This window comes from Psittacula echo (assembly GCF_963264785.1).
Source record: "Psittacula echo genome assembly, chromosome: 10".
NCBI lineage: Eukaryota > Metazoa > Chordata > Aves > Psittaciformes > Psittacidae > Psittacula > Psittacula echo.
Window position 1 is genome coordinate 2,103,279 of NC_137741.1, and position 23,265 is coordinate 2,126,543.

The 23,265-nt window shown below is 45.3% G+C and overlaps 1 protein-coding gene across 4 annotated transcripts in view; it reads right to left on the reverse strand.

The window, feature by feature from the left end:
• NPTN (neuroplastin) overlaps window positions 1–23,265 on the reverse strand; it is a 57,668-nt gene that overhangs the window by 13,498 nt on the left and 20,905 nt on the right. For 2 of the 4 annotated variants that reach the window (XM_080626467.1, XM_080626466.1), the window contains exons 2-4: window positions 18,378–18,725; window positions 12,891–13,059; window positions 8,344–8,438 (exon numbers count right to left, since the gene is read on the reverse strand). In XM_080626467.1, coding sequence (XP_080482593.1) covers window positions 8,344–8,438; window positions 12,891–13,059; window positions 18,378–18,725 — 612 coding nt within the window. The remainder of the gene's footprint in view (window positions 1–8,343; window positions 8,439–12,890; window positions 13,060–18,377; window positions 18,726–23,265) is intronic. The other 2 variants (XM_080626468.1, XM_080626469.1) reach the window with 1 other exon arrangement.

A 23,265-nucleotide genomic window follows, 5' to 3' on the forward strand; every position in this document is an offset into this window, starting at 1 on the left:
GCAGGATTTTGGCTTTGCTCCACAGACACACCGTGACTTTTTATGCCTGTTACGCCTTACAGCAACACTACTCTTGGGTACCTGTGATGCAGCAGAAGTCAAAATCCCTCCAGCACAGCATCCTTTCATTTAGCCTATACACAAATCCATATATTCTAAGGAGAGCTGCAGGTGAAGCTGGGCTTGCGAGCAAAACAGCCCTGAATATCAGCAGAGGATCTTCTGAAGTCATTTAGTGATAACATCACTGCTGTTCCACCACGCCTGCCACAGCAGCCGGGGGCAGCCTCACGAGAGATTATGCTGGATCAATAGGCTGCCCGAGCTGAACCTTCACTGAAGCAGATGGCTCCAGTGCTGTAGTGACCACCTTTAAAGCCCGGTCGCTTTCTAGCTTGCTAATGGTGTCACACGTGGCCTGCTGTGTGATCGCAGGACACTGATCTGTTAATCCAGTCAAAGCCCGATCCCAGTGCTCCAGGAAAAGACCCCCAGGCACTGGGATGTATTACACGAGTCTGCTCGAGCAGAGCTGCCTTCATACCCAGCAACCCCTACACACAAAGAGGGAGCACAGGTTTGTGGCAGCTTATCTGCAGCTGCAAGCTAAAAGAATTCAAGCAGTTGCATTTCACAGGTGCAGTAATGAAAACTGAGCAACCCATCTTGTGCAACGAGTCAGCATCACCTGAACCTGCTCCTCCCCAAAGCTGCATCGCAACTCCTCAGGAAAGCTGTTTGGCAAGTTCAAATGCTAAAGGAGTTTTCATCTTTCAAGGGCTTTCCAATGCAGAAAGCATCCCACGCCATCCTCCTGCAAGAGTCCTTCTGGACTGAAACACAGCTGACCGATAACTCAGAGGCAGAATTAAGAGAAGCTTCTGAACAACGGAAGAATCCTAGTTGTAAGAATACTTCAGCTACAGCATTCCTTAGTGTGTGTGTATTCACCTGAAAGGCACCATCAGGAGAGGCTGATGGAGCCAGGCTTCTCTCAAAACAGGATTTCCAGCACGTTGGGAGCTTTGCAGAAGCTGTGACCATTGACAATGTAAAGAAGCCCAAGACACACTTGCTGCTTACAGCATTCTCAACTCTTTAAGTTGAATTTAAGTAAACACCTTTTCAGCGGTGAGGTGAAAAAGAGCCCATTACCTAAACAAATACTATGGTTGTATCAGCCCATAAGGAAGAACTTGATCCAAGGCTACCCAAGCAAATAGCAGCTTTGCTAACAACATACAATATACATGATCATCTAGGCAGAGCAGTGGATGAAGCTAGACAAATGCTGACTAATTCCAAGATGATGCTGGCCATAATCATGATATGTAAGAACAAGACACAATGTTTTGTCCATCTTTACTGGTACCTAAAGATGTATTCATGCACACATCAGACAAAAATACTCTGAGACTCATAAAACATGGCCTGAAGACACCAGATCATAATAATTCTCTGCTCTTGTGCAAAAAGAAGCTGCCAGGTACAGAAACTGAAGCAAGCTGGAGAGCACACTCTGTACTTGCTAAGTGATCCCATACTACCTGCACCTACAAGGGGCAATAATACCAGGAGGAAATTAAGTTTTCAGGCTGAAAATAAATCAGCTTTGGGGTTGAGTGCACTGCATTACACGTCCCAGATACTGAGCTCCAATATGCACCTGCAATGTCCTTTCAAGCCACTGCCTGCAGCCTCCAAGAGGCTGCATTTATTCCATGAGATGGTGGTTCAACAAGAAGTGGATTTCTTCTCCTCACTGACTGAGAGGCTTCATCTCTTCCTTTCCAGGCTTGGAAAGCTCCCTTAGGCACGGAGCCAGGTAAGCCCGGGGACCTCCCCATGGTGGTTGCTTACTTGGGGCTGATACTCAGAGACCTCACCCAGCCTAACGAAAATGCAAGGCCGGAAGCAGCAGAGCACAAGAGACAGACAGAAGGTGGCACGGTGACAGTCCCCAAAGAGGCACTGGCGGGCTGTCAGAAGCCATCACAAATTACCCCCATTAGGAAAAGAAGAAATAGGATTCATCCGCTTAAAGCTGAAGCCCCACACAGTCTCCATCTGTCAGCACTTCGTTTGTCACTGCCACCTCCCAGCAGACAGCACAGAGTCACAGCAGAACCTGGCAGGGGAATAGGGCACAGTAAGCACGCTGCGCCTGGCCCACTTCTTCGCTAAGGCTGCTGACAGATAAAGAGGGAAAGCTTTCTAGGACTTGTGAACTTGTACTGCAGCGTCACCCCACGCTCCCCTGCAGCCAGCAGATAATGATGCGCCTTTAAGAAGAGGACGTCTTCACCAGGTCACCCCAATGAGAGCAGAAGTGACAAGAATACATCCTGCTCTCTCCTCCTGGGCGCAGCTCTGCTGCAGCCATTTCCAGCTCTGCTGGGACAGGGCCTATTTCTGTACGTGGTCCGAGGGGAGCACCACATGGAGTATTCATGTAGCCAGGGCACGATGCTAGCCAGCTTCTAGTTCTGGCTGAGACATTAATGCAGTGCTTATTCTACCCAGCTGGCCACGTTCTGCTGTACAAACTACAATTCACATATCGCTGATGACCCCAGTCAGATTTAGCAGCAGTGATGTTTGCCTGGGAAGCTTATCAAGTCAAGCTCCTTCTGACACCTTCCTGCTCCGGTGCCAGTAACGGATAAAGCATGGAATGAAGCAGGTTTTGTTCAGGAAGGATTTAGATTTCCCTTCAGCTTTTAAGCAGCAGAATCCACATCTCTGTTCATATCCAGCTGGTTGCGGAGACGTGGGCACAACATGCTGTGTCAGCTCCAACAGCAATGAAACCAAGCTAATGGCCCCCATAAAAGACAGCAAGGTTTTTATTCTTACGTTGTGAAACAGAGAACTAAACATTGGAAATTTGTTTGCAAGGGCACATGGAAGAGGAAAAAGAGGGTCACTTTCAATTAATTGTTCTTAAAAAACCCCAAACAAATACAGATTTAGCCATTCTGACACGAGTGAACTTCTGGTAAGCATCAATGCTTTTGATAACTCTAAACTGAATCACAGCAGAAAGCGGGTTTGTGCCAGGGGTTGGTTTCTCTTACTGCAATGTCATTTCTTCCTATCTAGGAGATACTCAACCCTTATTTGCAGCTAGTTTCAGGATATGGTACCAGCATTACTAATACGTGCAACACCTCCAAACCATGGCCCAGTTAACAGAACCTCTGCAAGTTTTCCCATTAGCAGACAAAATTAAAGCAAAGGCAGAAGCACCTAAAAATACGATGTTTTACAGGTGCCCCAGTAAAAGGGCTCTGGAAGGTTTTTTTTCCTGTGCTATAATTCTTATCCTTGACTAACTTCATAGCCTGGGCAGAGAGCTGAGCCACCAAAGGTTCTGCAGGGAGAATGTGATGTGCATTTTCTGTGCGACGCTTTGGACCACTCTAAGATGCAGCTGTGCTAAGAGAACATCTGATTTATTAATGAGCTGCTGGACCAGTGCTGTGAAGCTGCAGCAGAGGTCTGTGAAGACAGCCAAGAGCCAGGAAACCAGGATCTTCCAAGAAATACCCACTGAAATAGAACACTCGTTTCCCAGCACACTGCTTGGGCTGGAGCCAGAATGAAAGCGGGTAAGTAACATTCCAAGTGCAGGTATCACGTGTGGAACAAGAGCCCAGCTCAGCTGAGTTTGAGGGGGTTAAAAAGCTGGTTTATATCTCTCCAAAGCAGTGACTGGGACAGGGCTGAGCCCTTGCTGTCACTGGGAAACCAACACCAACTGGGGAGGATACAGGTAAAGGTGGAGTGAGTCCAAACGAGGCCATGGAGATGCTGCAAGGGCTGGAGCAGCTCTGCTCTGGAGCCAGGCTGAGAGAGCTGGGCTGGGGCAGCCTGGAGAAGAGAAGGCTCCTGAAGGGGAGACCTTAGAGCAGCTCCAGTGCCTAAAGGGGCTGCAGGAAACCTGGAGAGGGGCTTGGGACAAGGGCCTGTAGGGACAGGCCAAGGGGAATGGCTTGAACCTGCCAGAGGGGAGACTGAGATGAGCTCTTAGGCAGAAGCTCTTCCCTGTGAGGGTGCTGAGGCGCTGGCCCAGGGTGCCCAGAGAAGCTGTGGCTGCCCCATCCCTGGCAGTGTTCAAGGCCAGGTTGGACACAGGGGCTTGGAGCAAGCTGCTCTAGTGGAAGGGGTCCCTGCCCGTGGCTGGGGTTGGAACTGGATGAGCTTTAAGGTCCCTTCCAACCCAAACCAGGCTGGGATTCTATGAAAATGAGTGAGGGATGACAAGGGAAGTCAGAAGATCTCCTTAGTGAGATAATGGCAGAAAGGCATTGTAGGAGGATGCACTAAAAAGCTCTGCCTCTCCAGGTGCATGGGAAGAAGGGAGTCTTTGATGGGAAGGCAGGGTGGAGAGGACAGCTGCCCTCCCACAGTCATAGTACATACATCAGCATCTTTCTTGATGTTCATGCTACTTAAAGGGCATGTTCTTCCCCATCCAGTTCTCACTGCTGCTGCTGTGCACCAGATGATGTTTTGGAGTATCAGAAGACAAACCCACTTCCTCCTCCTTCCCCAAGATGTTTTTAAGAGCAGAAAGACTGCAGAGGCAGAATTCCTCACGGTTGTAGTTCACTGGTTATTTTCCTTTCTTTTAATCTTCACATTTTCAGAGCTCTGGCATCACACAGCAACAGCACTGCAGGTATTTCCACTGTGTGGCAACGGCAATTCCAAAAGCCTGCCTCCAGATGGGGAGCAGGCAGCAGTGCCTGGCAGGAACAACATCGCTGCTTCTGCTGAAACTAGCCCCATCACACACCACAGCCTGGTTACCTGCAGTGCTCCCAGCCAGCTGGCTCCGCTGCAGGAGCAGAGGTGGGGACAAGAATCCCTGTTTTAAGGCAGAAGCTTCCTAATATCACCATTTGCTCAGGCTGTTGTTTCAGGCTTAGAGCTGCACTCACACAACTCCCCTAACAGCTCAGAGAGGCGACTCTAGGTCTTCACCAGGCACTTCAGCCAAAAGCCAGCTGTAGGAAGGAAGCCTTCTCTGGGAATTCCAGGAGACTGACATTAAACCCCACTATTTTCCACTGCTGTTCTACTGCGGCTGCCTTAGGGAGTTTGTTACCAAGAAAATCAGCTGGAAATCTGCAATCCAGCAATTCCCGCAGCCACGCTCAGCTCCCTGCAATTTTAGCTTCCTGCAGAGCACATGTAGGGATTCAGGAAGAAAAGGGGCAGCATTACATAAAAGGCAACTGGTGCTGGTGTATCCCGGACTACATCTGCTGCGAGGCATTTGTTCAAGTTGTTCACAAGTTGTCAGGAAGGCCCTATTTTGGTCCACAAGTCAGAACCATCTTTTCTATGTACATCAGCAGTTCAAAATTGCACTATCATCTTAATTAGCTATTAAGCAATTACATTTGTGTATAATTGCTTAACCACAAGTATACTGTGACAGGCCACACATGCAGGTAAGCATGAAATTACAGCATCTGCATGGCCAAACAAGATTCATGCATCACTAATAGATCACATACGCCTCGGTGAACAAGTAGGTAACATGAAGTAGCATCAAAATAAAGCTGTTTGCTTTGAGAACTAGAACTGCTTTGACAGAATGTACAATATTTACCCCAAACTGCCTTCCTTTGCAAAGGAAAACGAAACAAAGGGCCTGTGTATTCTTTGCAGTAGCATGGACATTATTCAGAGACATTTACAGCCAAGAAAATGGGTGTGATGCCATTGAAGTCAAGCTGTACAGCTCTGTACAGGAGCACTAGCTCAAAGGAATACTCTCTGATCTAATGAGGTTATGTACAGCACTAGGACTGCAAGGAGACTGCAAAGTTCTCCAACTTGTGCTCTGAATTCAGTCCCAACTTGTTACTACATATGTTTCCACATAACAGGAGTTGGGTAGGAAAGTGGCTCTTCAGTTCAGAAGTATACACTTGTTCCAATTGGCTTTGCAGAAGACTGGACAAGCTACTTCCCACCCTAGACAAGCTCTGGTACTTCTCTGTGCCAAGGAGGAGTTTGAGGCCCCCAGCTGGGATGCTGTGAGGAGGAGCTGGAGAACAGGGTCACCAAGTCCTGGAATTGTGACTGCTGCACAAGATGCAGGTGCAAAACTTCCCCCGAGCAGTGCTGGAGTCATCACCTTTTACCTGACGGTTACTTATCTGTATTTATATATAAGGAACCTGTGAGAAGCTGTTAGTAGGATTAGTTACTCTTCTCTCCCTGCCCCTTGTGCCAGTACTCCAGTCAGATCTATGGGCTTTGCTTTTTCCAACATGAAATCCTGTGTGCCTGTAAAGCTCTCTGCCAAGTTCTGTGTCCCTGCCTCTGACAGCAGAGAAGCCCCAAGCCAAACGTTTCTGAAAGCTCTTCTGAGAACTCATACAAAGCTGTAAAAAGGTCTTATCCGGTCCAGTACCAAAGTTCAGTCTCTAGAGGAGGTTTGCTGCCCAAAGCAGCCTTGAGAAAGCAGAAAGGACTCAAGATCTTCATTAAGATAACATGAGAAGATTTAGCCAGGAGGGTGTAGAACCAGAATGCAAGCAAATATCCCCAAAGAGAAAAGAAAACCCAGGCTGCACTTATGTACCTTGAGCACCCTGCAGACAAGCTCACCAGAAGCGCAATGAAAGTTTGAATTGAGCTTGCTGCAAGCAAGGCAATAAGGGCTTTCAGTGGGGCAGTCAGATTGTTCATCACTACTAATCCATTTCTCATGTGTCCACGTCACACACCTGGGCCAACATGAACTTGCGCTGTATGAGAATGAGCATGAGCATGGACTTTAGATCTCCTCTGTCCTTGCAAAAGCAGCTTCTGCATTGGATTTGCTTCCACACTACATTTTGACAGGTTGTTTTATGCGAGATCATTGGAAGAAGAGCTTTCAAAAGCAACACAGCAAATCAGCAAGCTTTTCTTGGTACAGCATCAGTCAGAATGCTCATTCATCTGGCAATATTTATGTCTGCATGGTTCAAAACCACTGTTCTCTGGAGAGGAAAGATGACATTCAGAATAATACTGCCCATTTGTCATTTCCCACAGCCTGACGAATTACTCCCACTTCCTCCCTTTGGATTCGGGAGCCTGACCATGCACCAGAAAAAATGCCCAGGAAAGAGGTCAGCTTTTGCTACAGATCTGTGGTCCTGACTTAAACAGCAAGGATCACAATACACATCAGGCTAGGCTGCGTCACTGTGCAGGGGTGCTGAGACACAGTGTGAAGCAGCCTCCTTCCCCCTTGCTATTTTCAAACAGCAGCAGGGGAAGCTCACATTGAACTAGGGCTTTAAGAAGGATGGTAAAGAATGCTGGCTTACTTCCAGATGAGTTTACAGTAAGCACACCTCCATAAAGCAAGCATCAGTATAGTCCCAGGCACATATAGGCTGGTTGTGAGACTTTAAACATGGTTTTGGGTAAACTCGCCTACCTTTGGTTAGCAAAGCTGCCCTAATGCCCTAATTCCAACCTACTGCAGCACATAAGGGGCAAACCAAGGCTCCTGCAGTGATTTTCACAGTTATTCAGCTGCATTGTGGCAGGAGTTTAACACTCTGTAAAACTCCATCACCTCCATATAACCTATATATTCACATTATCCTATTAGCCCTATGTCCTACATCTAACAGACACCCTGCTCTTTTGTTCAACAACTACAGCAAAGATCAGTGCAAACCTTTCACATTCTGCAGTTTCTATCCGTGATTTTAGGTTCCTAAAGATGTCAGGAAGCTACTAACACGCACAAGACAGTGAAAAAAAAGGGTGCATGAAAGTAGAAACCCCCCATCTGGTACAGGGCATCTGTCCTAACCAGAACCCAGGCCTTCCCAGGAACTAAAATAGCTCCTGCAGACAAAACCAGTTCCAAGCTGCCACACAGGAGATGATGGTTCTCTTTTCAAGGCAAATTCAAAGTACATTGAATACATTCAAATGGCATGAGTTACTGTGAGACAGGGAGGAAGCAACAGCCTTTGCAGGAGCAAACACATATTCTACAGCAATCTTTATCCTGCTGGCCAGGCTTGCTCCCCTGTGATAGCCGGATTTACCAAAGGAGCATAGAGGCATGTGCTAGGAGGTGTTTTAGTATCCCCTGTGTGGGCGACAAATGCAATGGCCATAATCCCATATCCATGAGATCTTTCCCCTATGACTTTCGCTTAAAATCATAAGCAAGGATTGGACACAGGCTCTGTATCATTAGGCGAGGCCTCGAGTTATAGACACACAGCAAACGGCAGAGGCAGTAAAAACATTTCACTTGCAGGGAGAGGAAACAAAAAGCACACAAAAAAGAAGCAAACAAAAGAGTACCTCTCACTTCTATAGTGGCGTTGGCTACGGGAGAGTTTGAAAACACAAACACGCACAAGTATTCCCCTGACTCTTCTGCTCTGGGCTTCAAAATCCTGCAGACAGGGAGAGAACACAGGAGCCGTGTTAAATACTGTGTTAGCAACCAAACCCAAGCAGGCCAGGAGCTTATTTCTTCCCCACACACGTTAATCTTTGCACTGAATTTCACAGCTATCGCCCGTTAGTTCAAGGTGTGTTGTACAGATGTACCTACTTGAAATAAAGGCTGGTGCTGGCCAAGAAAAAGGGTGAGCTCTAGTCTGGAAAGTCAGTAGCAATTCAGCTGGAAAAGCTGCATTTAGCTCAAAAGCAAAGGAGCCCAACATCAGTTAACTACACACTGCAGTTAGTCTGATGCAAGTCATCTTCAAGTCAGTAGCCTACTAGGCAGGTATTGCCTCCCACTGAGTGAGAAATATGATTTGAAGGTACTACCTCCACTGAGTATGGAGACCCATAGTAGTGTACATCAGTAGTATAGCATGGCCAATTAGAAGCAACAGACTACAAATACAACCAAGGCTGACACCCTTCTTCAAAGCTGTTTTCCTTTCTCCAGAGCAGGTATGAGGCTGCTCCATTTACAGTTTTCTCTGATTCAAACTGGATGTGGAAAAACCACAAAAGCTGGTCAGCTCCTGAAGGAAGACAGCACACAGGAATCTGCTGCCACTGAGAATTAGGCAAGACTGATGCAGTAACAACCAGCTGAGGGCAAACCAGATGCAAACCAGCCAGGGTTAAAGCTGAGCTACAACAAATGCCGAGCACCCAAAAAATGAAGATGAAGTTACACTAGAGATGGTGCTGCCTTCAAGTTCACCAGCTTTTGTTGCCTTTCAGAAAGTTTGTGGATACCTAAAGCCCCGTGCATATGTTCTTCAGATATTGACCTACAAAGGCATCTTAGACTAGGGAAGCATACAATGAAGTGATGCAGCATTTACATCTCCACAGGGTTCTCCTCACCCCTCCCTCTACTGAAAGGCTTCTTGACTTTGCTTTTTTATTATTATCAATTTTAAAACACATGAAGTAAATCGCATGCAGATGAGGAGCAACCCTGAAGAGAGCACTGTAAGGAAATAATTCAACTACTTCCTTATACATGGAAACTGCTCAGACACATGGAACAAGCTGCTTAGTTAAACACAGTCTTTGGACTCAAGTCTTCACTGGTTAGAGCACTTACTTTCCAGAACTGCTGGTGAAAGCCTGAAGCTGGTTATGAAGTTAATACATAGAATCATAGAATGCTTTGGGCTGGAAAGGACCTTAAGACCATCCAGCTCCAATCTCCTGCCATGGGCAGGGACACCCCATCCTAGGCCATGTTGCCCAAGAGTCCATCCAACCTGGCCTTGAACACTGCCAGGGATGAAGCATTTACGCCTTCTTTGGGCACCCTGTGCCAGTGCCTCACCACCCTCACAGTAAAGAACTTCCTTATATCCAACTGAACTTCCCCTGTTTCAGTTTGAACCCATCAACCCTCGTCCTATCACTACAGTTCGTGATGAAGAGTCCCTCTCCAGCATCCTTGTAGCCCCCTTCAGATACTGGAAGGCTGCTATTATGGTTCAGCTCATCTATTTTAAGGATCTGCAATAGTGTGGGTAGGCAGAAAATACCTGGCTTTCTGTAAGTGCATTTAGGACCTTAACACTTACGTTATCGTACTCTGACCACTGCTATTTCTTATCCATTATTGTCAATACTTAAAAGCCAGGGGGAAAGATGCTGTATTCTTTCAGTTCTACACAGACTGCTTTTCTTGCAGTGTGAAACTACAAGAGCCAGTACTCCAGTATTATTACCATGAATCATCAAAGCAAATGTAAACTGATCCAGTTGCCAAGTTTTAAAGACAGACAAGCACCTGAAACGAGTCTGCTTAGCAACAGCTGCCTTCAGGCCTGTGGGTTTAGCAAGAGCCCAGCTTTTTGCAGGTGGAGGCTTTTCAGCAGATGCGAAACAAGAACTACAAATAAACCCCACAGATTGGATTGGTTTAGCTCAGTAAGTCCGAATTAACTGATGAGAACTTTGCAAAGAACTCACTACTTTTCTCCTCCAAGCTATGAGTGTAGACACGAGACAGGTCTACAATGAAAGCACAGGATTGCCAGAACCACTTCCAGGCACCTTCTGCTTGTAGAATAATACACTGCAAATAATTCTTGCCCCTTTGTCATTAAAATGGTGAACTAAACCCCTAGATTTAACTCCGAGCATCCTGATTTTAGCTGCTTTCCAGCAAGAACAGCTCCATCAAGGTGGAATGAAGAATTAAGAACACTGTATTCCATCTCTAATGCTGTCTGAAGCAAGGGGTTTAAGGTAAGTAGTTGAACCTATAAATTCTGAAGCTTTCTGGATGGCAAACAACACTGACCTTCAAGTACTAACAACATTCTACAGCCAACCAATGCACATTAATGACTGAAAAGCCAAGAACCTGAAACTTTTTAAAGGAAAATCCAGAGAATACAAAAAATTAACCAATGCTGGTGTTGAATTTCCTCTTTTAACCACATCTATGCTGCCATTGCTTGCATGGATCCTCACAGGCAGGATTTGGTACTGCTAGATTTAAAGAGTAACTAACTCAAACTAGAAGTTAACAAACAGATCAAACTGCGATCATCTGCACCAACAAAATGCCACAGAAAGCCTGAACCCACAAAATGCAGCAAAAGCAGCTTAAAAATGATCAGGAATTCAAGCTTTACTTTGCAAGTGCAGATCTACTCATTCCTCAAGCTGTCCCTGTGATTGCAGTGTGGTCCAGCAACCCCTTCACTCACTGGGAACAAAGGGACTTCATAGTCTGCCCATCTCGCTGCTTTCTTCTCCAGGAAGTGAAAACTGAAAACAAGTCTAATTCTTCCTTTACAAAGGAATTTGGAAGGAAAAATCCACCCTGGCTTGGAACAGACTGCAAAGAAGTCAGACTGATACTTAGTTCCCTGAATAATAACATGCAATTGTCAGTACCCGTGATGCAAAACGCCTCTTGTACCACTCAAACTGATGCTTTTGGACAAAGCTACTCATCAAGTTAATTGCTAGATAAGAAAGCAGAGCCTTCAAAACTCAGCCCCAGTGTTAAACACTGGATGCAGGAAGTAACAAGATGGAATTATGGAACTGAGGCTTTTTTTAACTGCAAAACTGAACAGATAATGCAGAGTGAGCTGAAGTGGGAGCAAAAGGTGAAAACTTGAGCACAGCTTTATCAGAATCAAACCTCACTTGAACAATCCTGTGGATGAACGGATGCTTTGCTAAGGCAAGGAAAACCTGGAATATCTCTTCATCCTGTACCAAGAAGCAACACCAGTGTGGTAAAGAGCCCACAGTACTCTGCTAGAGATGGAAAAAAGCCCACTGAGTGCGTAGGCATGTTTCCTTGCTTCACTGTGCAGCCAAGGAACATTAAACAACAAACACTATATATAACATAGTGGGCCCTGACCAGACATAAGCACCTTGTCCTGGTGTTAAGAGCTGAGTAGGAGGGTCAGAAGGGGTTTAATGCCTCCAAAGAATGAGTTACCACCAGTGGTTAAAACATTCCTTAAGTGCTCTTCATCTTTGCTTGGCACTGAACACAAAGCTGGATTTGCTGTCCCTGCTGGCCTGGAGTGAAGGAAATGGAAGGACAAAATAAGAAAGCAAGAAAATCGCACACACAAAACAGATCTGTGATGGCACCACTTCAAGATGAGAGCAAGCTTCACATGCTCTCATCAACTCCATGGCAAGACAGCCCCTCTGCAGGAATACAGAACCCCTCCAAGGATTTCTGCCCCATCCCTGGCAGTGTTCAAGGCCAGGTTGGACACAGGGGCTTGGAGCAAGCTGCTCTAGTGGAAGGTGTCCCTGCCCATGTCACGGGGTGGGAACTGGATGAGTTTTAAGGTCCCTTCAACACAAACCAGGCTGTGATACTACGATTCTACAGTGAAACAGAAGAGAAGGTTGTGCATGTTCTGTTCTCCTTCACACCCTTAGATGGAAGGTAGAGACAAAGCCAGAACATGTGCATGTGGAACAGATTAAAGTTGAAAACGTGAAGTACTGACAAATAAGAAGCATGAGCGATACAGCTGCAATGGTTTAATCAAGATTTGGTATCATTTCATGTAGTGACCTGACAACTCATCACTAACAACTCAGAGAACACAGTTTATCTTCCAAGGCCAGAAAATGACTAAACCAGCTGAATTCAGCAGTGATTTGTGTGCTGGAATCCCCTCTGTGATGAAGATGCACAGCTGCAGATCCATCTTCATGTTAGACATACACTGAAGTCAACAAACTTCCCAGAATCTTTCTTTCAACACTATTCATAATCTGTGGAACCTGTAGTGCAGATCAGCTCCATTCATCTGACCACTACGAAGCTGAACCAGGAAGCCTAGAATCCCAATGTGTGTTCCAAAGCCATAGGTCTACCAGGTTTATCATTCTCCCATGAAGATGATTCTGAAAGGACTTACTTGTATTCTGTGGTGTTTGAAGGTTTTCTAGTGCCAGGGATCTCTTCTCCATTCTTCACCCAATAACTGGCAGAAAGGGGGCTGGGACTTGTGGTGAGGTTACATTGCAATGTGACAGCCGGACCGTACAGATGAATGACTACATCCTCGCTGGCATTGATCCTGGGCTCTGAAACAAAGGACATGTTAAATAGCCACAAATCCTCCCTGGGAACTGTGCCACACTAGTCTAAAATCCAAAAGGGGGAGTTGGGAAGGGAAAAAGACTACACAAGGAAGGTAAGTGCACTAATTTGGGAGACAGCAAGAAAGTCACAATAGAACTTGGTGAAGGCAACACCTTATGGATCAGCAATCCTATATAGGAAAGAGAGAATTATTTAGTTTAGGTTGTTTAATATTCAACATCACTACAGATTCCTGTGTAACACCATTAATCAATGGTTTATTTCAACACTACTGACCGTGACATGGAAAAACACATGTCCTGTGACCAAATGTAAGAGACCAGCCAGGCCTTTGGAAGCAACTTCTTTCTGGTGGAAACTTGGTTCCTCTACTTTGTGGTTTAAAAACAAACCCATTTTCTATAGAGAAGTTAAAGAGTCTTCTGAATAATATTTCTGCACTTCCTCCTGCAAAAAGGCTCATGTCTATGTAAGGAAAAAATCCTGTGAACACAAGGTATTTCAAATGGCCCAACTTTGCTGATGTCTGAAATCTGAGTGCGAATAAGGCACGAGTCTGATGAAGAATGGCTGAAAGCAGCCCTTAAAAATAAGAAGTAAGAATATGCACCATGTCTAAATCAGAGTCTAGAACCATTTCATGTCTAAAGTAACCTTAAACATTTATGAAGAACGTAAAGTAAATGCAAGCCTCATTGCACAAGCAGACCACAGGCAATACTCACTGTGACACCTGCAACGGGCACTGAAGCCAGGCTGTGTCATATTACAGCCTTACCTGGGGACATCAAACTCACCTTTTTTAGGGGAAAGCCTTTCAAAAGTGATAATATTGGCATGAGGGCACTGTCCTTACATTCATTTGATAACTGCATTCTCTTAAGATTGTGAGAATAGCTATCACCCTCTAACAAATAAGGTTGATGAGATTTTAGGATAGTCAGAGACAAGTTTCTTCCCAAACTTGGAAAAAAAAAAGACCTTTTTATTGAAGGTCTCATGTCAAGTTTTCTGTAAATCCCAGAAAGCTATCACAGGATGACAGAGCTCAAAGGAAATGTAGTATTGCTATCAGCCTTCCAAAAATATCTAGATTTAGTAGCAGCTATAGTTCAGCTTGAGCTAAAGGCCACTGCTATAGCAGCGTCTACCATGGCAGTGCTGCTGTGTGTCCTCTCCTTTGATGCATCTCATTACTTCCAAGGGTGAAATGAATTCCAAAGAGGTAGCTGTTGCCTGCTGCTCATTTCACCCACCATGCTCCCACGGTGCTGGTTGGGTGAGGAAGTCGGTCAAGGATGAACCTCTTTGTCACTTCTGCAAGTCAGCAAAGGGCTTTTTAATGCTGTACCTTTAGTTATGCCTCCTGGTAACATATTTGGGATATAAATTTAGTCACAGCCATGCAGCCTTTTGGATATTCATCTGCAAAGTGCTTGGAACACCAGTTACGAAACAGAATGAGGGGAAGTGGAAAATACCACTATGGCATTTTTCAACATAAAACGTTCATCTAGCCAATAGTCCAGTACTAGACTATTGCCCAGGGAGGAGGGAATAAAAATATTCACCTACTAATAACCTGACAAAGGCATTCCAGTTCTGTGCATCTTTTCCCCCTTTCTTCAGCTACACAGCTTCTTTTCACATCTCTTTAAAACTAGGACTATCATTTCAGCGCAGAAAAACTGTCAAGTACTGGAGCAATGGAGGGGGTTTGACACCTCGCTATTATCATGTATTTTCAACTGTGTTTCTGCTTCATTTTCCCCATACTTGGGTCCTATGGGGTACAAAATACATGTTCTTTCTTGGATGCTCAAGGCAGGGTCTCCAAGCCTGTAGCCTGCAAAATAACTGCTGTGGTTTCCTTTTAGGAGGAAGTCCCTGGCAGGACAGCACCACATTCAGCAAGTGCTGTTGGAACAGATACTGATGATGGCTGTGCTAGGCTGAGACACAACCTGAAGCAGCGATCAGCCTGGAATGATTCTGGAAACAGGAAGCACACATGCTCCCATCAGAGAGCATTGCACAAATGCCAGCACCAGGAAAAAGGCACTAAGAAAACCTGGACCTAGTCCCTGTATAAACTGGAAAGTTAAAGACTTAATCCAGAAGGGTTTTGACAGTGGTAATCTGCTTTCATGTTCTATTGACAGTGGACTTAACACTGATGAAGCAGAATCCCAGCCTGGTTTGGGTTGGAAGGGACCTTAAAGTTCACCCAGCTCCAACCCCTGCCACGGGCAGGGACCCCTTCCACTGGAGCAGCTTGCTCCAAGCCCCTGTGTCCAACCTGGCCTGGAACACTGCCAGGGATGGGGCAGCCACAGCTTCTCTGGGCACCCTGGGCCAGCACCTCAGCACCCTCCCAGGGAAGAGCTTCTGCCTAAGAGCTCATCTCAGCCTCCCCCCTCTGGCAGGTTAAAGCCATTCCCCTTGGCCTGTCCCTACAGGCCTTATGCACATACAAAAAAACCCTACAAAAACCATACAAAACAGAAAAGAACATGGAAAAAAACCCTGCCTGGATCTCCAGCTCTTACCTACATCTCTGCTAGGCTGCAATGCCCAGACAACACTTAGAGCTCTCAAGCTCTCTGTGCTGGAATTGGCTGGGGCTTTGTGTGTCTGACTTGCAGCTTTTTAACTTGTAGGTTAAGAAAACACAAGGCAACTGCAATCTCATTTACATCTTTTACCTGAATTTATGACATTCTGATTGATTTAAATAAACAAGCAATTGGGCCGTTGTAGTCTCATTTAATTCTAGGAGACAAACTGCAAATGGAATACTACTGGGACAGCGACATCCAAAGAACATCCACTTGAAAAACCACAATGCTGAAGAGTCTCTTTCACAGACCACTCAAACTGCCCATTTCATGTGAGATCAGGTTTTCAAGTTAAAAAACCCAAACCAAAACTACCATCAGTAAGTGAAATTCTTCATTCAAATGAGGAATGAGATAGAAGCGAGATACTTGGTTTTGGGGCTTTTAAAAATCAAGTTGCACTTGACCTCTCTGCATTCAAATGCTGGTATTTGAGACAAGCTGTGATTGAAAGGATAGTGCTCTTTTGATACATCTGACATTCCCTTTCAGTGTCATGGGAAGTCAGCAGCAAACTGGCCATCGTTAGTTGGAAACTCCAACATGTTTAATTAGAAATTCCCATTTCGATGACAAATCGTGTTCACACAATAGCACAGCTGAGACATTTTGGACAGCTTCAGATAAGATGGCTTCCACCTTCCAGGGACAGCTTGGAAACTTGTTTTCCCTCCCATTATTGCCATTTCCAGCATGGTGTTGCAGGAATTTGATGTCCAAGTGGTCTGTTTCCCAAGCAGAAGCTGGTCAGATCTCTCATACACAGTGTTACAGAGTTAAAGCATTAAAGTAATTGGTTCAAATACAAGAGTAAAACACAAAGCAGCAGAATTACCCTGGGCATAAGGCACTTGGCAATGAAGTCATGACACACACTTCAGAATTAGCATCAGATGCAACAAGATGATATTAACCGGGGAGTAAATGAAAGGTTAAACTTCAATCCCTGGAGCAGGTTAGTATCAATGGCCTGAGAGGAAAAACCCACTTTCCATATGGAGACCATTTCCACAGTAATTCAATCCCAAACGGTGACTTTTCATATGAAAAGGATTTTCTCCCTCAGTAGGTTACTAACACTGACTGGTCACAAAGAGGGGAGCACAGGACACCAGACTTGTCACGCTCTAGAAGAACTAAAGGTCTTACAGGGGCAGAGGGGATGTCCAGGAGACAATACTTCCTAGAAGACAAATCTTTCAGCTTTGTCTAAAGGTCGTATCATTTCCTACAATTACATAGCTCTTGCTGTTGTAGGTCATGCAAGTAGTGTACACATCCAAGTCCTTTGGGACCTCAAAGGGCAAAGGAGGAATCAAGCAGCAGGACTGAAAGCTGAGTGGGTTTGAGCTGAATGACCCAATGCCACTTAAATCCACAAGTCAGTCCACATCATTGGGTTTCCTCTCAATTTTTCCACATACATCCATGTTGTTTCTATTTCCCAGAGGGAAGGTCTCTGATCCAGGCAGCACTGACTGCAGCACCACATTTTAGAAAGAGGTTTGGGTTGATATTTAAAGGTATTCCAAAACCTGAGACATAATTACAGAGTTTGACATCTTTGTGCCCAGACAAATCTCAAAGCGGTACTCATAGAAAAGGTTTATTTAGGCACAGAGTACAAGAACAAGATAAAGCCTACACTGCACTCTTTGCCACCTTAGGACATTGAGAAATCACAGAGAAAGCAAGTTCTCCTGTACCCCCATGCTCATGTTGCCCATGTAATTCACTCTACCTCATTAGACATCTGCTTCCTCTTGTTAGTGAAGGCAAGAGTTTTACACCTTACACAAAATGAAACAGGGTTCTTCCTACTACCTTTACAATATAAATGTCCAAGCTTGTCTGGAACTGCTTTAAAAGAGAGCTGAATGCAGAAGAGTCTTCTAACAATAAAGAACAAAAAAAGCCATTCTGGGTCAACTATATTCTCTGCTTTTGAAAGCTTTTTCTGCTGCCCAAAGTTGCCTTCTCAGATGAAAATCATTAGCTAAATGTTATTAGTTCAACATTGGGGGGAAGATATCCCCCCCCCCTTCCTTTCATAGGCTGGGTAAAAACTAGCTGCATCAGGTTCAGTGCTGCTGCATCAGTTCAGTGCTGCTGCATCAGTTCAGTGCTGCTGCACCAGAGAAGCCACCAGGAACATGCTGCAATTCAGAAAGGAGAAGAAACACCACGACTTCATGGAAAAATCTCACCATTAAAGGCCACATGTAACTGAAAGGGAAGGAGTTGTACAGCAGCATATATGCAACCAAAGCCATGTGAGAAGGCATTCAGAGAAATTCCAAGAGAACAGAAGAAAAATGAAATGGCTAGACCTGGGAAGAACACAAATCAAATATGAAGGCACTCATGGAGAAGCCAGCGTTAGAGTGACTAGAAACCTACTATAACACTAAAGGGGGGAGGGAAGAAACACAGATTCAACACTGGGCTTGTTTTCACACAGAAGCTCTGAAACTAATCCACAGATTTTTCCCAAGTCCTTTGATCCTAAGGAGAAGAGACACAGAGGGCAGACAACAGCAGCACTACAGGTGGAGGAGCAGTCTTGGGTTCACAACAACAGCACGAGGGAGGAGAGGGTTGGATGGGGGTGACAGGAGGGTGAGGGTCACTAGACTGCCTCTAGATACTACAGTGCCACTACCGTAGGGTGCCGGACTCACTCTGAAGGACGCTTATAGTAGCCTGGGCTCGAATCCACGTTATGGAGGGATTTTGCCTCAAGTCATTCCTCCTGGGATCGTTGCTGGCCCTGCACTCGTAAGTCCCAGAGTCTTCCAAGGTAAGGCGGGTTATCCTCAGCACACTCACCCCATTCGCCCCGTAGGCAGTGTTAATGGTGACACGGCGCTTCCGAGCGCCATCCCACAGCTGTTTGAAAGACTCAGCCCGGTTGACTTCAGCATACCACCACTGGATCTCTGGAGTGGGGTTCCCAACCACATCACAGTACAGTTCAAAGGCGTCCCCCGTGAGTTTAGTTTCTGACATGGGCGACTTGACAAACCCAGCTAGAGGGAGGGGCAGCAGAAACGCAGTGACAGAGCGGCAGAAAACAAAAGAGCTTATAAAGAACAAAGCAATGAGGTGCAGAAAACAAAGAGTTAGAGAAGACATTAACATCTACAGTAACACAACTTGCATAGGAAAAGCACAACACTGGGCACTAGTGGATGGAGGTAGTCTGGAACAGCTCACTCCTATTGGGAGCAGCACACTCCCATTTGGAGCATGGCTTCATGGCAGGATGTGCTTCTCCAGCCACTCTGGGGGATCCATCTGTGGCAGCTGTGCTTGCAACACACACCAGCTCGGAGGTACCTCCAAGCCCTAGAGCAGGCTGATGGGTTTTCAAGCCTCTTTCAGTTGTGTGGACTTTGTAACTGGCAAGTGTTGAGTGTTCATGGCCAGATGGCTTTTCCCTGAAGGGATTTCTTGCTTCCCATGACTCATCTACAGGGTGGGGGGGAAGGGTAAATCTGTCACCTTCTGCCCTGCACAGCTCATGACTCTGAACCTTTGACCTTTCTTTCCACCTATTTTGGACTTCCAAGGGAGGGAATTCCCCAATATCCAAGTGACCTACTTCCTGAAGTAGCTGGACCACCACAGCTCCAGAAGCCTTACAACCTGCTAAGCTAAAGTGTTATATACACACACAGGCCAAAATAGCCGTTTGATAGCTGGGAAACCAACAGCATCAAAGGTACTTTGACAGAGCACATGATTTTTCCCTTCTGAAACAAGATGCTGAGCTGACATTTGTGATCAGGCCAAAATATCTTTATTATGGCATGGAATCCTTCAATACTTACCAGCTTTGGAGCTGCGTTAAGAGCACAGACATCTTAAATTGCCCTTTAATCCTATTTTCCAAGGTATCTATTGAAAACAGTGTTGCCTTAAAGCTAGACTCTTCCCCCAGCCTCTTCCCCCAGCAGGCCCCCCCTGAAACTACAGGATTAGAATACAGCTGGCCAGACAGATTATGCACCAAACCTGTCATATACTGCTGTGCTCCCTTCAGCAAGCAGGGTTAGAGTGCCACACAGCTGATAAACCTCAGATTGTGTCATCCCTCTCCTCAAATTCATGGCTCATTTCCAGGGAGAGGATTGACAGACAGTTCAATGGATATTAGAGCAGAGAAAGGTTAAAGCCTTGGTAAGATTTCTGGTGCGCACATTAAATAGCACTCCCCTCCCCATTGCGTGGCCACACTCATGAAACATTTGCACATTGACAACTACATGGGAAGTCCGCACCATAGATGGATCTCTAAAGAGTAATCTGGGCAACAAAACAAGGCCAAGAGTCCCTAGAGTACACACACAGCTTGTTCCTTGCCAGCACAGTCCTGTTTGAAGACTAACTGTGCCATAGCTGCAAGGAACAGCTACAAGAACACTCAAAAATAGCAAGTATTAGCCTCAGAAACGGTTTCAATTACAACCTCATTTGACAAGGATGCTCCAGCCTCACACTCCAGCACTAGAGGAGGTGAGCTCTGTGATCAAATATTACAGCAAATAATCCAGTGCTGCAGGGAGAGAGAGGACAAGCTATTGCACTACAAGTGCCTCTAATTACTCGTGGTAGTAAACTGCTCTAAGACCACTGTTGTGACTTCTTGAGGTTAACAAGGATCACACTGTTTTCACACTGCTGTTTGAGGTAACACAGGAGCCTGGGTTATGATCTTGCTCTGCTGGACTGTCCCCATTTCAAGGGATGCTGAATGAGGAAGACTGTATTCCCACAGAGGCACAAATCAAACAGAGAGGCTGACATCTACCTCCACATGGTTTACTAGACACAACAGGCTGAAGCAGCGGCATAGGACACAGACTAGCTTCTTTCCAAATCCTAGTGCTTTTCCTTCCTATACCAAAGCCTCTTTCTCCTACCTTCCACCATAATACTGAGATGAGCCAAAGAGATGATAGCAGTTCAGGGAAGATGCTCAAGAAGGGATCCACCTTCTACAGGTTCATCATCACAAAGATGCATCATGAAATGCATCCCTGAAGTCAAAGCCCAAGTGATCCCAAACCTTAATTCAATCCTATTTCTCCAGCTGTCCTGGCTACTAAGCAACCGCTTCCTCAAGAATACCTCCTTGCCTGGTCTTTGCAGCAGGGATAAAAGGCTGTAACTGCATATTTTAACATAATATGAGCTGCACTCCTGCTGAGGCTACACAATAGACATATGTGGCATGAGAGAGTGATGGAAGTCCTGTAAATCCTCTTATTACAAGCAGTCTCAGTAATTTGACTAAAATAAGCTGTCAAAAGCTTTCAGGGTTGAATCTTGTTCTGTATTCACTAAGCTGTTAAAAGTACTGTAACTTCTGCACAAAGCCTAAAAATAATCTAAAAAGATTAAACTGGACCACAGCAGCAATAGGTCCCTTTAGTAAATATTCCCCAGGTTGAAGTTTTAAACCTACATTTCCATCAGCTTCAAATAAATCCTCTTGAAAAACATCTCAGATGATGATATATTTCAATGCAACACTCCATCTTCATCTGAGCAACCCTGTCATCAGCACACATAAAGATGGCAAAGAAAACACACAAATGTGATTTCATACAATCACAGAGTTGTTTGGGGTTGGAAAGGACCTTAAGCTCATCCAGTTCCAACCCCCTGCCATGGGCAGGGACACCTCACACTAGACCATGGTGCTCACTTGGTGGCACTCCCCACCCCAGCAAGAGGTAAAAGTGCTCTTCAAAAAAGGTATCCCAGGCCACAGTAAAATCCTGGATGGAGAGATGGGAATGAAGGCAGTAGAAAAGCCTTCACATACAAGTTAATAAACACTCTGCATTACAAAGGGCTGGGGTTAATGTTCTGTATTTCAGTCATTCAGAACAGCAAAGGCAAGACATCAAACAGCATCAGTAAGCGGAGGCGATGCTTGCAGCTACTGTACATCTGCCAGAGTGCCATTACCCAGTAAGATCTCTAGCTAGGAGCTGCAAAAGAGCTGAAACCTGCCAGTTCCAAGCAGATATGTTTCTGAGGAAGGGAGGAATAACAGGGAAAAAAGGCTACATATTACAGGGAATGCTCCCTGGAACACCGCAGGAGCCTGGGAAGTGCTCCTGCTTTTTTGGCAATTGTCAGTGATTTCCATTATTGCTCAAAACCAAACAGAAAATGACACTCTCCAGATTTCATTGCTTACATAAGAGGCTTTCAGAGCCCAATATTTTCCTTACTTGGTCTTCTCCAGGCACAGTACTGCTGCCTTGTTATTATCCTGTTCTGGTCTAAAGACAGGAGCACCAAGGGAACAAATACATAGCAAACCACAAACAGATCAAGCCAAGAGGTCAAGGTTTTGTTAAAGTGATTATACTATAGCCATTTCAAACTGAAAACCTGCCCTGATTGGTGATTTACAGCTGCCTGATTCCCAAAGTGTAAAGTGTAGGAAGAATCATTGTCAGTGTACGAGTGTCAGCCCTTTTTACACAAGAGCAGAGCAAAACTGCAGCCAACATTGGAAAGCTCAAAAAGGTCAGGGCTCTTGGGAAGGGGAGGAAAGCGGCAATAATTCATAGATCATACCTTAAGATCATATAGAAGGAAGAAGCAGAACAGCCCAAATCTGCAGTGAATCCTTAATGTCAAATACAATAGGAATAAGCACCTTCAAGTGCCTACAAGAAAACTGTATTGCAACTGTTATTCTATCAGCAGCTGTATTTACTGCATTATAGTCATGAATGAGTTATTCTGTTACATAGCAAGTTCTCATTCAAAGGTGTTTGAAGGGGAGGGTTGTTCAGGTTGAGGTATCTTTAAAGCCAATTGCTATCATGCATAAAGAACAAGGGAAAACCTGTTGTTAAATATCTCTCCCAGGGGCTTGACAGGTCTTCATGATACCCCACAATGCAAGAAGTATCACACGCTGTGGTCCAAGGTGCAGCTACTCAAGTACACCATTATCTTTCCAACTAATTATAACTTTGTCATTATTCATTGAAGGTTATCTGCATGCAGGACAGAAAGAACAGCATTAAATCACTGCAGAAGTTGATCTCAACCACCACTGTGAGGATAAAGGTGAGGAAAGCAATTGACTAATGCTCTAACAGCAGACATACAGTTCTGCCAAAGGCTAATGAAATCCAGTTCCCAGCAGGGCTCCTCACATTTGCAATCCCTCCATGGTAAAATGCATATTTTGGTGAAGAACCACTAAATCTGAGAAAAAGTGCCTTTTGAAAGCCAGGTGCACTTGAACTGGGAATGGGGGAGAAGCTCACAGCCAGTCAAAAGGGCAGCCAAAAAATCCCATATGCAGTAGGAGAAACATGTACAGCAGAACTGGAGAGCCAGAAAGCTGGAAAAGCTCCATGTTGGCCAAATGCTGAGTTCAGAAGAGGAGAGTGGACGGGCAGCCTGAAGATGGACAGTTTAAAGGAGCACAAAAGCACAGCTTTATCACTCCTGAGCAACTTAATTTCATTGAGGAGGCTTTACTAATGGAAGACACCTTTTAGAGAGTCAGTTTGCTTCTGTCAATATTTA